Genomic DNA, 17070 nt, shown 5'->3' with positions numbered 1-17070 from the left:
CGTTTGCATCAATACTGAAACGTGACTGCTAAATTTTGAATAATACTTTGGCCCCTTCTGGCTAAAGGTATGAAGCATAGAAGACAGGCATCTGAAGAATGCAACAAATTCATGTCCCTTTGAGTTTATTGCCATGTGTATTGTAAAGATATGGCAGCTTCGGGTCAACACATTGGTCACAGCCACTGCATTGAACAGTACAAAGATTTAGCAGCTGACAATGCATAATGCAGTGACACTGTTTACAAATAGCATTCATACTTCAAACACCTTCTGGTCCAGGATGTTCTTCTGATTCTTCTCCTTTTTGTACTTAACATTTTAGTATAGAAAATATCTGCCCTTGGAAAGTTTCATCATGTCCGATATTTGACCTTGGCATTGGCAGACATGGTGACGTGCTTAGCTGTTTAGATGGCTGGTGGGTGCATAGGTCTGGTTTAGACAATGTGGTCCAGACAGACAATCCGAGCGAGAGATGACATAAACAGGGCAGAGACATTATTCACCTTTCATTCACAAAAGCTCTTTACCATCACAGCTGTTTGGGCCGGTCACTTGACCATCATTGTCTCCCACAGCAGTGCAGTGTGCAAGCATAACCACACCTAAGAGACATCCCAACATAACAGAAATAACGACACAGAAACCGTTAACCAATTTATTAGTGTGTTTTGCAGAGCCTATTGATCAGCTCAGTTACTCTGACCATAAGCTTCATCTTGAGAGCTGGATCACACATCCTTCGGGAGTCACAAAAGGCCTTATTGTATGGCACAGCACCTAAGTAAAAATGTGGACATTTATGTAACTATAATTCACCTTGATAGCGGAAGAACAGTTTGATCTACCTGAATCCACGTGGGCAACCATGATGGCCTCGAGAGTACTCCTGAGCATAACAGGGCGACCGTCTGCAGACTCCTTTATACTTACAAAACCAACGTGGCATCCTTGGATTAATACCTGCATGCACACAGACACTGGAATTATAACAAAGATAACTAAATGCTCAGGCTTACTACTGATTTTAAAAGATAAGTTAAAGGATTTTGCATTTTAAAAATGTTTATGTTCCCATGTTTACGGGGGCAATGTATCAGCATTTCCACATTTTTTAAACATTTATTTTTATATATGTAAACACCTTGAAAACCAGAGAATTTAAAGAGATGTTCAACTTTGGCCAATCTGTTAAATACAGACTCGACAATACAGACACTGGAATTATAACAAAGATAACTAATGCTTATATTTTAACCAAATATTTTTTGTTTTATTACATGTATGTGACAAATCAGTTTAAAAACTACAAATAAATAACGGATTATTTAAAAATATTAGAAGACAATTGATTGTTGACGATTATATTAGATTTGCCTATTGCTTTGTTCAAATTGATTTCACATAATGTTAAATGTTTACTGCTTACCGTCTCCATCTGGCATCATCAGAAGCAGCACAAGGAGAACAAAGCTTAGTCCTTTCATTTTAGGTAACATACATCTGTCAGAGCTGCTGGCAGGCTGAGGCTGCATTTATACACCTTTCAAAAGGGGGAGGAGTCCATGCCTCACTGACAATAACAAACTATCCCTGAGTGGCTCCCTTGTCATTACAACACACAAATACTCTTTTTCAAAGAAAAAAGTCAAAACTAATCAAGCAATTGAATTATGGATAATGTATTTTAAATGTAGCCTACCTCTCGTAGAATTTGAAGCCCCAGTATGTAAATTTTTAGCCCAAAAATATAGACTAAACTATTTATGTTTTACTCATTTTTTGTGTTTTTATTGCACTTAAAACATAGAACAACACGTGTCCTTACTGGGCTTGCATCTCCACAAACCTGACTCAGAGCCTCCTTCTGCTTGATGACATGTCATATTGGCAGTATGGCATAAAACTCATCTGTCTCCAAGGAGAATTTTCTAAAGTATGGTTTTACCTTTCTATTTCCATTGAATCATGCAAGTGACGTATCACCTCAAGAAAGTTTCCTACAATTTCTATCTGGGTGTATTTGTATGCTTGTCTTGCATTTATAAATGCAGCCCTCGAGTGAAGCACACACCTTTTTTCTCCTATAGTTGTTACTTAGTGTAGCAGAGCGGGTGTTGTAACATAAGTTGATCAAAATTGACTGTAAATTAAACTAAATAAAATAAAATAACCAGCAACACCATATTTAACCTGAAAAATAAAACTAAAGGACACACAGATTATTTGATTTGTTTATTTAAATGAATCCCATTAGCTGAAAGTCCTCCTGGGTAAATTAAAAACAAGTTTAATTTACAATACAGTAACATAGTTATCAATTATTCCATTGCATAATCTTTCATTGAATTAACAATATACATATAACAATATATTCATCCATCCATCCATCTTCTGCCGCTTTATCCGGGGCCGGGTCGCGGGGGCAGCAGTCTGAGCAGGGACTCCCAGACTTCCTTCTCCCCAGACACTTCCTCTAACTCCTCCGGGGGGATCCCGAGGCGTTCCCAGGCCAGCCGAGAGACATAGTCTCTCCAGCGTGTCCTGGGTCTTCCCCGGGGCCTCTTCCCGGTGGGACATGCCTGAAACACCTCCCGAGGGAGGCGCCCAGGAGGCATCCGGAACAGATGCCCGAGCCACCTCAGCTGGCTCCTCTCGACGTGGAGGAGCAGCGGCTCTACTCCGAGCTCCCCCCGTGTGGCCGAGCTCCTCACCTTATCTCTAAGGGAGCGCCCAGCCACCCGGCGGAGGAAACTCATTTCGACCGCTTGTATCCGCGATCTTGTTCTTTCGGTCACTACCCAAAGCTCATGACCATAGGTGAGGGTAGGAACGTAGACCGACCGGTAAATAGAGAGCTTTGCCTTTCGGCTCAGCTCCCTCTTTACCACAACGGTCCGATGCAGCGACTGCATCACTGCAGCCGCTGCACCGATCCGCCTGTCGATCTCACGCTCCATCCTTCCCTCACTCGTGAACAAGACCCCGAGATTCTTGAACTCCTCCACTTGGGGCAAGGACACCCCACCCACCTGGAGAGGGCAAGCCACCTTTTTCCGGTCGAGAACCATGGCCTCGGATTTGGAGGTGCTGATTCTCATCCCAGCCGCTTCACACTCGGCTGCAAACCGTCCCAGTGCATGTTGCAGGTCCGGGTTTGATGGAGCCATCAGGACAACATCGTCTGCAAACAGCAGAGATGAGATCCTGTGGTCCCCAAACCGGACCCCCTCCGACCCCTGACTGCGCCTAGAAATTCTGTCCATAAAAATTATGAACAGAACCGGTGACAAAGGGCAGCCCTGGCGGAGTCCAACATGCACTGGGAACAGGTCTGACTTACTGCCGGCAATGCGAACACAGCTCCTGCTCCGGTCATACAGGGACCGGACAGCCCTGAGCAAAGGGCCCCGGACCCCGTACTCCCGGAGCACCCCCCAAAGGACACCCCGAGGGACACGGTCAAAAGCCTTCTCCAGATCCACAAAGCACATGTGCACTTGTTGGGCAAACTCCCATGAACCCTCGAGCACCCGATGGAGGGTATAGAGCTGGTCCAGTGTTCCACGACCGGGACGAAAACCACTCTGCTCCTCCTGAATCCGAGGTTCGACTATCGGTCGGATTCTCCTCTCCAGTACCTTGGAATAGACCTTACCCGGGAGGCTGAGGAGTGTGATCCCTCTGTAGTTGGAACACACCCTCCGGTCCCCCTTCTTGAACAGAGGGACCACCACCCCGGTCTGCCAGTCCAGAGGCACGGTCCCCGAACGCCACGCGATGTTGCAGAGACGTGTCAACCAAGACAGTCCTACAACATCCAGATACTTTAGGTACTCAGGGCGGATCTCATCCACCCCCGGAGCCCTGCCACCGAGGAGTTTGCGGACAACCTCAGTGACTTCAGCTTGGGTGATGGATGAGCCAGCCTCCGAGTCCCCGGTCTCTACTTCCTCTTCAGAAGACGTGACTGAGGGATTAAGGAGATCCTCAAAGTATTCCTTCCACCGTCCGACGACATCCCCAGTCGAGGTCAGCAGGCCTCCACCCGCACCGTAAACGGTGTTGGTGAGACACTGCTTCCCCTTCCTGAGGCGCCGGACGGTTTGCCAGAATTTCTTTGGTGCCGACCGATAGTCCTCCTCCATGGCCTCCCCGAACTCCTCCCAGGCCCGGGTTTTTGCCTCTGCGACAGCACGAGCCGCGGCTCGCTTGGCCTGCCGATACCCGTCGATGACCTCCGGAGACCTACAAGCCAGAGTGGCCTGATAGGCCTCCTTCTTTAGTCTGACGGCATCCCTTACTTCCGGTGTCCACCACCGGGTTCGGGGGTTGCCGCCACGACAGGCACCGGAGACCTTGCGACCACAGCTCCGAGCAGCCGCATCAACAATGGAGGCGGAGAACATGGTCCACTCGGACTCAATGTCCCCAGCCTCCCCCGGGACATGGGAGAAGCTCTCCCGGAGGTGCGAGTTGAATACCCTACTGACAGAGGGCTCCACTAGACGTTCCCAACAGACCCTCACAATGCGCTTGGGTCTGCCAAGTCTGTCCGGCTTCCTCCTCCGCCAGCGGATCCAACTCACCACCAGGTGGTGATCGGTTGACAACTCTGCCCCTCTCTTCACCCGAGTGTCCAAGACACGCGGCCGGAGGTCTGATGACACGACAACTAAGTCGATCATTGACCTCCGGCCTAGGGTGTCCTGGTGCCACGTGCACTGATGGACACCCTTGTGCTTGAACATGGTGTTCGTTATGGACAATCCGTGGCTAGCACAGAAGTCCAATAACTGAACACCGCTCGGGTTCAGATCGGGGAAGCCGTTCTTCCCGATCACCCCTCTCCAGGTGTCACTGTCATTGCCCACGTGGGCGTTGAAGTCCCCCAGTAGAACAACGGAGTCCCCGGTCGGTGCACTGTCCAGTACCCCTCCCAAGGACTCCAAGAAGGCCGGGTACTCTGCACTGCTGTTCGGCCCGTAGGCCGCCACAACAGTGAGAGACCTGTCCCCCACCCGAAGGCGGAGGGACGCGACCCTCTCGTTCACCGGGGTAAACTCCAACACGTGGCGGCTGAGCTGAGGGGCTATCAGCAAGCCCACACCAGCCCGCCGCCTCTCCCCGCGGGCAACACCAGAGAAGTGGAGCGTCCAGCCCCTCTCGAGGAGATGGGTTCCAGAGCCCAAACTGTGCGTGGAGGTGAGGCCGACTATATCTAGTCGGTATCGCTCAACCTCCCGCACAAGCTCAGGCTCTTTCCCCCCCAGCGAGGTGACATTCCATCTCCCCAGAGTTAGTCTCTGTGTCCGGAGATCTGGTCGCCGAGGCCCCTGCCGTCGACTGCCGCCCAGATCTCTCTGCACCGGCCCCCTATGGATCCTCCTGCGGGTGGTGGGCCCACGGGAGGGCGGCCCCACGTCGCTCTTTCGGGCTGTGCCCGGCCGGGCCCCGTGGGGTAAGACCCGGCCACCAGGCGCTCGCCATGGAGCACCCATCCCAGGCCTGGCTCCAGGATGGGGCCCCGGTGACGCCGATCCGGGCGACGTGAACTGCCTTGATTGTGTCGTCGTCATAAGAGGCTTCTGAACCGATCTTTGTCTGACCCGTCACCTAGGACCTGTTTGCCTTGGGAGACCCTACCAGGGGCATGAAGCCCCCGACAACATAGCTCCCGGGATCATTCGGGCACTCAAACCCCTCCACCACGTTAAGGTGTCGGCTCAAGGAGGAGACAATATATTCATGTATATTCAAAATGGCTCTTTAGGTTAATTTTAAATTGCCTGTCATGTTTAGCGTTGTCCATTGTATTCTGTATAGTATTCTGTTCTCCTTTTATTCATTTTGGTGGCTTGATACCTTAACTTAACCTAAACTAAGTATTTTTATTTGTCCTCCAATAATCCAGAATTTACAAACACGTCTGTACCTTAAACTCTAAAATCCATCAAATTCTTCAGCGTCGAATCAATCCATTTAGCTTTGATTCTTTTTATCTTTTTCATTGGTGCATATTTATCAACCATGTGCAAAACTAAGCTCATAAAAGCACTTCAAGAACCCTCTGCTTGGTAACCACTGCAGACAACGTTCCTATCAACCCTGCTCACCTCTTGCATGTTTCTATTAGTGGGACGAACCTCTACGATATCCGGTATCCGGTTTATTTAACGGTCTATTTAAATAAACAGTTTACTCATCACATCATGATCAAACATTTAGTCCATGTTTAGAGAGGAATAATGAAGTAAGTTTGTGTTCTTAGAACTGAACGTAAACGTGGCACAGACAAGGCCATGATGAAAACAAGACAACGCAACAGCTCAGCGCACACTGCAGCTCTTCAATTCATTCATTGCATCTGAAGGCACTGAACCACAGACACATCTACATTAGGAATAACATTACAGCACAACAACAACAACAACAACAACAACAACAACAACAACAACAACAACATCGTGGAGTATTAGGAATAACATTACAGCACAACAACAACAACAACAACAACAACATCGTGGAGTATGGAAGAACATGGAGCAACCATGGATCTATTATATTGGGAGCAACACATATTAGATCCATGCGAGACCCAGGACAAAACAAAGGTGCTTTTTATTGGTTGACAGCTATCACGATTGGCCAATAGGAACAGTTGTCATCGTGTTCCCGCATACCATAATAATACTGATTGTGAACATTTCTGTTGAGGCGCAAGATACAAAATGTGCGGGTGATTTTGGATGCAGCAAAAATATTTTTAGGTGTTGGAATATGGCCGGGGAGGAATTGGAGAGAATTGTACGGGAGGGTTTTGTTCAGGGCAGTGGATGAAGGGGAAATTAGGGTAGGGTCTGTTGGGTGCACTGCACTTATTACTGTTAATACAAAGCACAAAGAAGTGACACAAATTCCAGATGGTGGCGGTAATGCACATTTTAAAAGTTTGTTAGTCGCCAAAAAATCCCACAAGAAGAAAAATCAGTAGCAAACTGCCACATTAGTGATCACAAACAGCTCACAGCATTGCGTAAAACGTTCATTAGTAGCAACATGATTTTTGTTTACTACGAATGTTTTACATTACATGGAAAGAGTTGGGTGGTTAAAGGAGTTTTTTCAAAGTAAACTTAGTTGAGTGCAGTTTGGATTTACACTTTTGCCCTCCTTTGGCCTGGGATTCTGTGCGCATGCGCACTGCACGGCTCGACTCATAACAAAGTGGTGGATCGACCGACCGCTTTATCTCCAAGATGGCGGACCTTCTAGGCTCGATCTTAAACTCGATGGAAAAACCTCCTACAGTCGGCGACCAAGAAAGCCGACGAAAGGCCAAAGGTAATTTTCAGCTACACAAATCAGAACACAAATAGATGACTGTTGCGTGGGAACTAGAAAACACAGCCCTGGAGTCTGGAGCTGAGCTGAGCTGAAGTAAACTAAAGTGGGTTAGGACCGCCTCATGGGGATGTCCTGCAGACTCAGGATACACAACATATGATCCACTGCTACAAACGGCACCGTTTCATCTACTGCGTCCCTTTATCACAGTCTATTGGACTTTAAAACAGATAGCTAAAAACAACTCTGAAAGAGGAAGTATATGTAGGTTAAGTAAGTTTGTGGTTGTCATGGGGCCAAATCATATTGTAAAAATCAGTTAGAGAATAGTAACATTTGAACATTTCTGCAAAACTCTAGCCTATAATAATATATTATACGTGTGTTTTGATATTCACCTTTTTTGTTCTAGAGCAAGCTGCTAGGCTAAAGAAAATGGAGGATGAAGAAAGAAAAAAGAAAGCAGAGTTCAGGAAAAAAGTAGGTTGCCCTTTGATTGATGGTTTAAATCTCACTGATTTGTGCCTGCTATGTAGCTATTGTTCCACAAAGCCTCATCTGGCTGTGGCAGCTGTAGAAGTACACTTCTGTGATTTATGCAATTATCAATGTAGTATTTTGTTCTTGTTTTCAGATGGAAAAAGAAGTGTCAGATTTTATTCAAGACAGTATAGAACGAAAACGAAAGTACAACCCTATGGGCAAAATTGAAAGAAGTATACTGTAAGTACAGCATACCTTACCTTAAAGACATTTTCTTGAAACGTGTGTCATTGCTGTCTTTTTGCAGGCATGATGTGGCAGAAGTAGCTGGGTTGACCTCTTTTTCATTTGGGGAAGATGAGGAGAGTCGTTATGTTATGCTTTTTAAGAAGGTTTGAATGAATGTTGTAGAAATACATGGCTATTATGTCTTGACATGGTTTATGAACATACTATGTCTACTTTGTGCAGGAGTTTGCCCCTACAGATGAGGAATTGGAGGCTTATCGTAAAGGAGAGGAATGGGACCCAAAGTTAGCAGAGCAACGCCGCAGACTAAAGGTGCAACATTTTTGTTATTTAGTCAAACGTGGAGAAACTAGTTTACCAAGACTTTGTACGTTGTATTAACAAAAAACTAAGTATCTTTTCAATTTCACCACAGGAGCAAGCAGCATTAGAGGAAGCTGAGGCCCAGCGGTCTAAGAAGGCTGAAACATGCCCCAACTCCAACTACAGAGACAAATACAGTCACCTTATTGGCACATCAGCAGCCAAAGATGCAGCACACACACTAGAGGCCAACAGTGCTTATGGCTGTGGTAAGTGTTCTGCATAGTCAATGAAAACCCCCCCTCAATGTATTACGTATTATTCAAGAAGCTGCGTTTTATTTTAAAAAAATATTCCTCCATTCAGTGCCCGTGGCGAACAAGAGGGACACTCGCTCCATAGAAGAAGCTATGAATGAAATCAGAGCAAAGAAACGACAAAAGCGAGACGATGATACAGGGGCACAAAGTAGCAGCTCCTGAGACGGTGTGTCTCTGTGTCTGTGTGTCTGTGATATTCATTCATTAACTTATGTGACAGTCGTTAGTGGGGAATTCTCAGGTGGCACAAATGTATCTGTGGGTTACTACGTTGATCTGTGGGTTACTACGTTGATCTGTGGGTTACTACGTTGATCTGTGGGTTACTACGTTGATCTGTGGGTTACTACGTTGATCTGTGGGTTACTACGTTGATCTGTGGGTTACTACGTTGATCTGTGGGTTACTACGTTGATCTGTGGGTTACTACGTTGATCTGTGGGTTACTACGTTGATCTGTGGGTTACTACATTGATCTGTGGGTTACTACATTGATCTGTGGGTTATTACTACATTGATCTGTCTTTCAATAACCTATTTTAACATTGACTAGGTGTAAATCCTTATTCCTGTGGTCATAGGCAGTATTTGGCATTTAGTATTTTAAAGGGGTTTTATGAGGATGAATGGTTTTAGTCTAAAATCACAAAATGCATTGCATAAATAAGGCTTGTTTTTAAAAGGTCAGTATTAACCAATTTGAAATCCCATTTTATTATCAGACTTTACATAATGTAAGTCCTTTTAATCATCTCTTGGCAATGTTCTGTTAAATAATGCTGAAAGCCACACCATGTCTTGCAATATTCATATTTTGAACTATTAAAAATGTTGCACATTTAGAAAGTTATTGTCATGTTTTATTTCTGAACCTAAAAATGAGTCAAATATATCTGCGACACGGTAGTTTAACACCGGAAGTGAATTTGGTGACCCGGAAGAGACTGCATATCCTATATCCAGTTTATTGTGAGTCAGCAAGACTGAATCTTTCAGATGATTTCGCTTTAAGTGACCGCACTGCCCTGACACTGATCCTGGGGGCCTTTGGTCACCATGAGCCCCTCTCTGGACCTGCACGTGGAGCTCGTCGCTGTCATGGACAGACTCGTGCGCGCGGCGGTGACGGAGCTCCAAAGACTCTCCCAGAGCGAAGAGGAGAAAGGACTGGATACAGACACCCAACAACACACTATGGTACAAATACACACTTGTGTGTTACACACACAAAGTTTCAACACAAACATACATTTAACACGTGTCATGAATAAATAAGGAATGGGGTGGAAACACATTTTAAGATTACAAAAGACGGATATTGTTTACTTATTCTTGATCCAGGTGCAGTTTGCCTCTGTTATGGAGACTTTGGGCAACGAGGCTTTGGGGAAAATTCTCAGCATTTTGGACTTAGTCGTTGAACTGAATGTGGACAAACTCAACAATCCTGCTAAAACGGCCCCTGTTCTGTACATCCTTCAGGGCTCTAAAGTGGGTGAGTACAGATGATCTCGCAGCCCTTTTAAAACATGTTTATTAGCATATATGTTCCGGTATTGGTCATTCATGACAATTTCTTGTGGTGCAGATCAAAAAGTAGTGCTTAGAACAAAAAAAAATGCATGCCTTGATTTAGCAAGTGAATTAAAACCCTTTTATTCATTATTTACTAATTTACAGTTAAGAGTAACATGACACATCTTGTTTTCAGGGGTTGAACATTCGTATGGTGCAATTCACGACATAAGCAAGACCCAGCCCATTATTGAAGACCACTGCTATGGAACAAATGACAAGACGTCTGACAAAGATCTGCCATCTCCAGAAGATGACCTGGCAGAAGAAGGAGGCTATGCCAATGCAGAGTTAATTCCTGCCATCAGTGTTCAAGACCAATGGGGAAATATTAGCCAGAATACTGTGGTAAATAGTAAGTAAACATCTTTGTTTCCCCCCCTTGAAACCACTAGGGCAGAATACAGCACCAGTATTCCATCACGAAATGATTAATACATAAATAAGACATGCATTTAAACAGGGACTGGAGAAGTTTTTTACCCTCATACAAGAGAAACGTCCAAAAATAAACGAAATACACAAAATATATTCATACAAATCTGTAAGGTTTCAAATACTCCAGGCTTTCATTGTCTACCAGTGTACAATATTATGTGGAGGGAGAGAACAAATATTTTCATTAAATTTGAAAAATGCCAAACTGCAATGTTAATTTTTATTGTTCAAATAAAGTTATTTTACAAAATGTATGCAAAATGTTAACATGTTGTTGTTCTCCTGTTAATATATTGAGTCAATGGACTGTTTGGATTTCAGGCTTTTTCCTTCTTGGGGTTGACACTTTGTCCTGTTTGTTTCAGAGACGCAGTGCTCAAACACAACGAAGCTTAGGAAGTCTAAGAGTAAATCTCAGGAGAATTCTACTCAAAGAGATGTTGGTATGTTTGAATACTTACCAAATCAGAATGAAGACCAATCAGAAACGGTAAAGTTGATGGAGCAAGTCACTGTCATCGACAAAATCAAATGTGAACATGAGGATTCTAGCTTGGAGAGTGAGTCCTCAATTGTTCAGTGGGTTAAAAGACAATATATGTATGTCATTTTCATAGTTATTAATAACATGTAATTCTTGTATTTTGCAGGAGCTGGAGAGAGGTGTGACTCTAGCCCGAAGTCCTTTACTTTAGCTCACAGTCCCTCACCTGTTATACTCAAGACATGGAGTTTCAACTGCACAATCTGTGACATAGGTTTCACCAGTGAGTTTGCTTTCACGGTGCATATGTGTTCTCACACTGAGGACAAGCCTTTTAAATGTACTACATGTGGCACCAGTTTCTGTAAGTCCAGGTCCTTGAAGATGCACATGTACAAGCACACAGGAGACTTTCCCTTCAAATGCCCAGAGTGTGGGAAGGGCTACACTGACGGAGACAAGCTGAAAGGGCATCTGAGTGTACACACTGGACAGAAGCCCTTCGACTGTAAAGTGTGTGGAAGCTCATTCACTGCCAAGACCAACCTGTACCGCCACATGCGCTCGCACACTGGCGCCAAACCCTACACGTGCGCAGAGTGTGGGCGGAGCTTCACACGCTCCAGGACTCTCAAAGATCACATGACCATTCACTCTGGTCTACACCCATTCAAATGCTCCATCTGTGACCGCTCCTTCAACCATAAAGTCAATCTCTTAGTCCATGAGCGCATCCACACAGGCGAGCGGCCCTACGTCTGCTCCCTCTGCTCCAAGAGCTTTCGCACCACAGTGGCGCTGCATGTGCACCAGCGCGTGCACACCGGGGAAAAGCCCTACACTTGTGACGTGTGTGGCCGAGCGTTCAGCCAGCAGAGCAGCCTGTGCGTGCACAGACGCGTGCACTTGAACGAGCGCAGCTACGTCTGCCACATCTGCAGCAAGAGCTTCAACAACCCTCAGAACCTGAAGCTGCACCTGCGGGTGCACAGTGGAGAGCGGCCTTATGCCTGCGGGCTGTGCGACAAAACGTTTGTCCAGAACGCACACTTACGCACTCACATGATGCACATGCACTCAGGGGTCAAACAGTGCATGTGTGAACACTGTGGGAAAGTCTACGCCGACAGACGCACACTCCGGATGCACAAGTGTGTGTACAAATGAACTGTGAACACGACAAGACATGAGACAACTCTCAGACAGCCTACTAGTGAAGCAGAAAGGCTGGACTTAGTCCCAACGAAAATATGATTTATCTCCGGAATTGTACAGAATGCCATTTTATGTATTAAATTATTTGGAGCTTTGAAAATATTAAAATGTTTATTGCTCAATGAATAAAGAATGAGACTTGATTATTGACTATGCTCAGAAATGTATTGTCTTTACTGTTTGTTAATGTCCATTCTGTGTAAAACGCGCCTGCTTTGCCTTTAGAGGGCGGTGCTACACAGACAGAAACACTATGTATCTCGCTGTATTGTGCTTTTGCGGCTCTACGAAGTTTGTGTCCCGCAGATGCACGTTTATGGAGCACTGTAGACACTATCACGCATATGTAAAACATGAAGCCAACGTGCCTTTTCTTGTTCATCATTTGGTTTGTAGATGCTGATATGAAGCCACGGAAAGGTAGGACTGCTGCTTGTGCTTTCAGCATCATATATTGATCACACCAACTGATTTCATCAGTGGGTTTTGATTTTAAGAGTTAAATATGTTTTGTGTCCAATCTTGACGCACAGGTCGTGGAGTCGTTTGCACTTTTAAAAACAAGACTTACAACATGGGGGACAGTTGGCACCCGCATTTGGAGCCGTTTGGATTAGTGTATTGTATGAAATGTGCCTGCACTGAGGTACACTTCACTGTTTGAGTTGGTAAAAGGAGAAATGTCATGCTTGCTGACTGGAGCTTGTCTGCTTTAGACGGGACATGTGAAATGTAGCACGGTCAGGTGTCCAGCTCTGTCCTGTGATAACCCTGTGGTGGAGCCTCAGCAGTGCTGCCCCAGATGCACAGGTAAGACCCTCTTTCCACAAGAAGACAACTGTTTCACCAAAACAGGGCAAAAGAGTAAGAATAGATTTGCTTTCTTTCTAATTCTAAATATGACAAGTTATTTATTATTTTTAATTCAATTCAATTTATTTTTGTGACACCCAACATCATTAGAGCAGTTGCCTCGAGGGACGACAGTGATTTTTAGATTTTTAGAATGAAGTTGTATAGCTGGGGTGCACGGTGGCAAAGGCGGTTAGCGCTCTTGCCTCCCAAGAAGGAGATCATGGGTTCGATTCCCGGACCAGACCAACATCACATGATCTCTCTGGGTGGAGTCTGCATGTTCTCCCCGTGTTACCGTGGGTTCTCTCCGGGTTCTCCGGCTTCCTCCCACCGTCCAAAGACATGCATGTCTTAGGTAAGATTGGTGACTCTAAATTGGCCCTAGTGAATGAATGTGAGCGTGAACTGTCTGTAATGTCTATGTCTCTGTGTTGGCCCTGTGACGAGTTGGCCACTGTCCAGGATGTACCCCGCCTAAGGCCCGAAGTCACTGGGATAGGCTCCAGTCACCCGCGACCCCGAAAGGGAACAAGCGGTAGAAAATGGATGGATGGATGGATGGATGGAAGTTGTACAGCTTGTTTGACAGAATTAATAAAATAAAAAAAATAATTTTGTTTTGATGATATTGACCTACATATTCATTCATTCCATCTCAGATTAACGTGTTGAGCTAATGCACTTTTGTATATTTGAATACAAAATAGATGATTAAGCTCAGATCAATCTTATGGACTTCAGTAAAACATGATGTCATGATGCCTCCTCAGATGAGCCCAGGTTCCCCGCTGCTCTCAGGGCTTCAGTAAAGACCTGCCGCTACAACGGGACCATTTATCACCCTGGAGAGAGCTTCAGCAAACAAGACCTGTTCCCGTCCCGACACAGGAACCAGTGTGTCCTGTGCACATGCGCTGTAAGTCCATTCACCTGATAATATTGTGATTATAAACATGTTATTTAATTCAGAGCTTCAATGTCTCCAATGCCATTGTGAAAAACTGCAGTGGCTCAACAGTTATATATAATATAGAAATATTTTTGAGAATGGTTTTGTTGATAATTTCCTCTTCTTAGAGTGGGAACATATTCTGTGCCCTGAAGACGTGTCCACTGGTCTCCTGCCCCTCTCCTGTGCCGGCCCAGGACACCTGCTGCCTGCAGTGTAAAGGTAGTTCAGACCGCTCACTGTTTAACATCTGCTCCACAGTCATAACCTGGACTGTTTATGCTCCTCACTCAGATCACAGTGGCTCAGCATCGAGCGAGGACGGAAACCAGCAACTCAACCGAGGCGTTGTATGTTTTCTTTTCAATTATGACACAGTTATGATTTACTTTGGTAATTAAGCTTTCTGTTTGAAAATACAAATATTCATAAGAATATGGCGCCTGAAAAAATAATATCTTTTAAGTTTGGGTGATTTATGTCAGTGCGTCAGAACTGTAAAAGTTTATGATGAGGGCGGATGATGACTCCTCTTCATCTCTCACTCCGGGGTGAACCGCTCTGCTCTAAACTAACACTTTTATTATGCGTTCACAAAGAGGCATTCAGTGGACCAGTGTCCAGGGGAGCAGATCCGGGTGTGGCCGGACCGTGCCATTGCATCCAGGGTCAGGGCTTCTCCCCAAAGTCTGAGCAAACTCAATCTGAAAGGGGCCTCAGAGACCACCGTGAAGATTCTGCTGCGGCGGAAACACCAAAGAGGTGAGACTTCATCAAAACAAGCAGTTTATAAAGGGCCGCTTTATAGTCGTTTGATTTTATGGACATGTTCCTCACGACTATTGTTTCCATATGCAGCACACTCAGATGTTTCCCATTTCTCACAGCTTGTTTGTACAACGGAAAGACATACTCGCATGGAGACATTTGGCACCCAGTTTTGGGGAAGGTCCTTGAATGCATCTTGTGCACTTGTACCGATGGCCTCCAGGACTGTAAACGCATCACGTGTCCCAGCCAGTATCCATGCCAGCATCCCACAAAAACACCAGGAAAGTGCTGCAAGACATGTCCAGGTCTGAGCCCGGCACCCAGACATCTGTCTTTACCGAAACAATCATGGCTGAGAGTAAATGCTCTATCTTTCCTTTAGAGATTAGAGCCGCAAACAACCAGACGCAGTGTCGTATGGGACATGGAAGTAATGTCCTGGTTTATAAAGTGGAGTCTCCTTTAAATGTGGACAATCCAGAAAAAATGAAGATCATTGCAGCGGAAAAACGGAGTGAAGTCGAGGTGCTGATGTGGAGGAGTGTAGAAGGTACTTTAAAACCATTCATAGGACATTCTATTGCCTTGTAATGTTAGATTGACAAATGTCTTTGTCTCTTCCAGGGGTTTTACAATTAATGGAGATTGAGGATGTCCAGAGAAAAGATATAAAGGAGCATCCAAAAAATCACACACTGCTGACGACAATCAATGAAGGTTTGTTACATCTTATCACACTTTACATCCCTATATATACTTTATGTATGGACTAGAATTAAAGCTTTGTATGGATGTCAATGTATTTCACAGAGACATGGAGGAGATTTAAAGAGGAAGCTAGAGATCTGAGCAAAGCCTCTGGGACAGTGATATGTTATGATGGGATACTAGAGATTGTAAAGTACTTGAATCCCAGGCAGACTGAAGGACAGTGTTCACCCTGACCTCACCACTCTTCGCCCAGTGTGGACTGTCGCGCGTCAAAGATACATGTTTCGGAGCAATGGCAATGCTTTCAATGTCAAGTGTATGTCTATATTTATTGCAAAACATCATGAACGTCGCCACTTAATTTAAAGTTTGTTCAATTGGAGAGAGACATTGCTTAAGAATCACAAAAATTGAGCCCTTCTGTTGCTATTTTTATAAAGGCGCTGTTATTGTAGTCCACTGATCATTTTGTTACAGTCTGAACTGGTCATTTGTAATGAAACTGAAAGTTGTGCTCACAAAAACCTTTTGGCTTCCCCTCACTGCAGACCTGTTCTGTTGTGCTGAATGTTGTGTTTGTTGTAACGCTGATGAACTGTTTCCACTGGAGATGAAATGTTATCATGGTGATAAGTCTTGGATTGTTTTACTGGTAATGCAATCGCACAGATGCCCTTCCACTTCTCTGTATTTTTTGTTTAGATTTAATTGATGACTCAACCAAAAATGAGACTGAAATAAAGGCATTTATTTAATAACAGGTGTTTTCTTACTGCACTAAAACATGCACACTAGATCCGAGGGTCTCGTCTCTCCACAGATCTGACTTTTCTGGTGAAGAGTACGCCACCTGCTCGTCTCCATGGAGCTGTTCTTTCTGGAACATTACACAGAATGGCATAAACCCTGTCTGACGCGGTGCTGTGATTGTGTTAACATCAGAGTCATGCTTTCCCTTCAAGGTTAGGAGTGACTTTATGCCAGTAAACCCTTCATGGGCTGAACACCGGATACAATAATTGCTGATGTCAAATTCACTGCATTAATATTGTCGATTTGTTTGCTCGTATTTCAGAAGTACATTTGATTTGGAAAACCTGCGTATGTATAATAAAGGTGTTGATAAAGTGTAAACCGTATGGGGAGAAAAGCACTGAACAGTTCGAGTCTCCAGGACAAAACCCTTGTGTTTTAGTCCATTTGACCCGTCCACAGGGCCATTACTGCCAACCCCAATTAGTCGTTTAGTCGAATGTAAACAGAGACTTGGACACCCTGAACCGGTGTCTTTGTAGTTCCTGTGTGATTTCTTCTGTGCTCCAGCCCAGGGTTGGCTCAGGCCTGTAACATCTGGGTGCAGTCAGTCA

At 45.0% G+C, this 17070-nt stretch overlaps 4 protein-coding genes across 4 annotated transcripts; 3 read left to right on the top strand and 1 right to left on the bottom strand.

The window, feature by feature from the left end:
* Positions 1-647: 647 nt before the first annotated feature.
* defbl2 (defensin, beta-like 2) lies at positions 648-1597 on the bottom strand. The gene is made up of 3 exons (XM_072445563.1): positions 1433-1597; positions 852-966; positions 648-783 (listed from the first exon to the last, which is right to left on the bottom strand). Exons 1-3 carry the CDS (start codon positions 1536-1538, stop codon positions 765-767), a joined length of 240 nt encoding a protein of 79 aa, XP_072301664.1. The 5' UTR covers positions 1539-1597; the 3' UTR covers positions 648-764.
* Positions 1598-7202: 5605 nt separating this feature from the next.
* On the top strand, positions 7203-9054 carry spag7 (sperm associated antigen 7). Its single transcript, XM_072446263.1, has 7 exons — positions 7203-7347; positions 7763-7830; positions 7985-8073; positions 8141-8225; positions 8305-8394; positions 8498-8654; positions 8752-9054. The coding sequence occupies exons 1-7, from the start codon at positions 7263-7265 to the stop codon at positions 8865-8867; spliced, it is 690 nt and encodes a 229-aa protein (XP_072302364.1). The 5' UTR covers positions 7203-7262; the 3' UTR covers positions 8868-9054.
* A 587-nt stretch (positions 9055-9641) lies between these two features.
* On the top strand, positions 9642-12488 carry LOC140360834 (uncharacterized). Its single transcript, XM_072446248.1, has 5 exons — positions 9642-9902; positions 10047-10200; positions 10417-10635; positions 11084-11278; positions 11369-12488. Exons 1-5 carry the CDS (start codon positions 9762-9764, stop codon positions 12367-12369), a joined length of 1710 nt encoding a protein of 569 aa, XP_072302349.1. The 5' UTR covers positions 9642-9761; the 3' UTR covers positions 12370-12488.
* Positions 12489-12696: 208 nt separating this feature from the next.
* On the top strand, positions 12697-16395 carry chrdl2 (chordin-like 2). The gene is made up of 11 exons (XM_072446247.1): positions 12697-12837; positions 12951-13063; positions 13134-13227; positions 14043-14188; positions 14350-14443; positions 14516-14571; positions 14821-14983; positions 15109-15297; positions 15375-15542; positions 15617-15709; positions 15803-16395. The coding sequence occupies exons 1-11, from the start codon at positions 12771-12773 to the stop codon at positions 15934-15936; spliced, it is 1317 nt and encodes a 438-aa protein (XP_072302348.1). The 5' UTR covers positions 12697-12770; the 3' UTR covers positions 15937-16395.
* The last annotated feature ends 675 nt before the right edge of the window (positions 16396-17070 follow it).

Source organism: Eucyclogobius newberryi, unplaced genomic scaffold, assembly GCF_026437365.1.
Source record: "Eucyclogobius newberryi isolate DKJ021-1_F unplaced genomic scaffold, fEucNew1.0.hap1 SCAF_15, whole genome shotgun sequence".
Lineage (NCBI taxonomy): Eukaryota > Metazoa > Chordata > Actinopteri > Gobiiformes > Gobiidae > Eucyclogobius > Eucyclogobius newberryi.
Note: the sequence above shows the minus strand (reverse complement) of the source record. Positions and strands in the feature narration are given on the sequence as shown.

Coding starts and splice junctions, on each gene's coding strand:
- chrdl2 (XM_072446247.1), top strand. CDS start 12,771: ATGAAGCCAACGTGCCTTTTCTTGTTCATCATTTGGTTTGTAGATGCT. Junction 13,228..14,042: donor GTGCTGCCCCAGATGCACAG/GTAAGACCCTCT, acceptor ATGCCTCCTCAG/ATGAGCCCAGGTTCCCCGCT. Junction 14,572..14,820: donor AGCAACTCAACCGAGGCGTT/GTATGTTTTCTT, acceptor GCGTTCACAAAG/AGGCATTCAGTGGACCAGTG.
- LOC140360834 (XM_072446248.1), top strand. CDS start 9,762: ATGAGCCCCTCTCTGGACCTGCACGTGGAGCTCGTCGCTGTCATGGAC. Junction 10,201..10,416: donor CCTTCAGGGCTCTAAAGTGG/GTGAGTACAGAT, acceptor TCTTGTTTTCAG/GGGTTGAACATTCGTATGGT. Junction 10,636..11,083: donor CCAGAATACTGTGGTAAATA/GTAAGTAAACAT, acceptor TGTTTGTTTCAG/AGACGCAGTGCTCAAACACA.
- defbl2 (XM_072445563.1), bottom strand. CDS start 1,538: ATGCAGCCTCAGCCTGCCAGCAGCTCTGACAGATGTATGTTACCTAAA. Junction 967..1,432: donor GATGATGCCAGATGGAGACG/GTAAGCAGTAAA, acceptor GTGTGCATGCAG/GTATTAATCCAAGGATGCCA.
- spag7 (XM_072446263.1), top strand. CDS start 7,263: ATGGCGGACCTTCTAGGCTCGATCTTAAACTCGATGGAAAAACCTCCT. Junction 8,395..8,497: donor AGCAACGCCGCAGACTAAAG/GTGCAACATTTT, acceptor ATTTCACCACAG/GAGCAAGCAGCATTAGAGGA. Junction 8,655..8,751: donor CAACAGTGCTTATGGCTGTG/GTAAGTGTTCTG, acceptor TCCTCCATTCAG/TGCCCGTGGCGAACAAGAGG.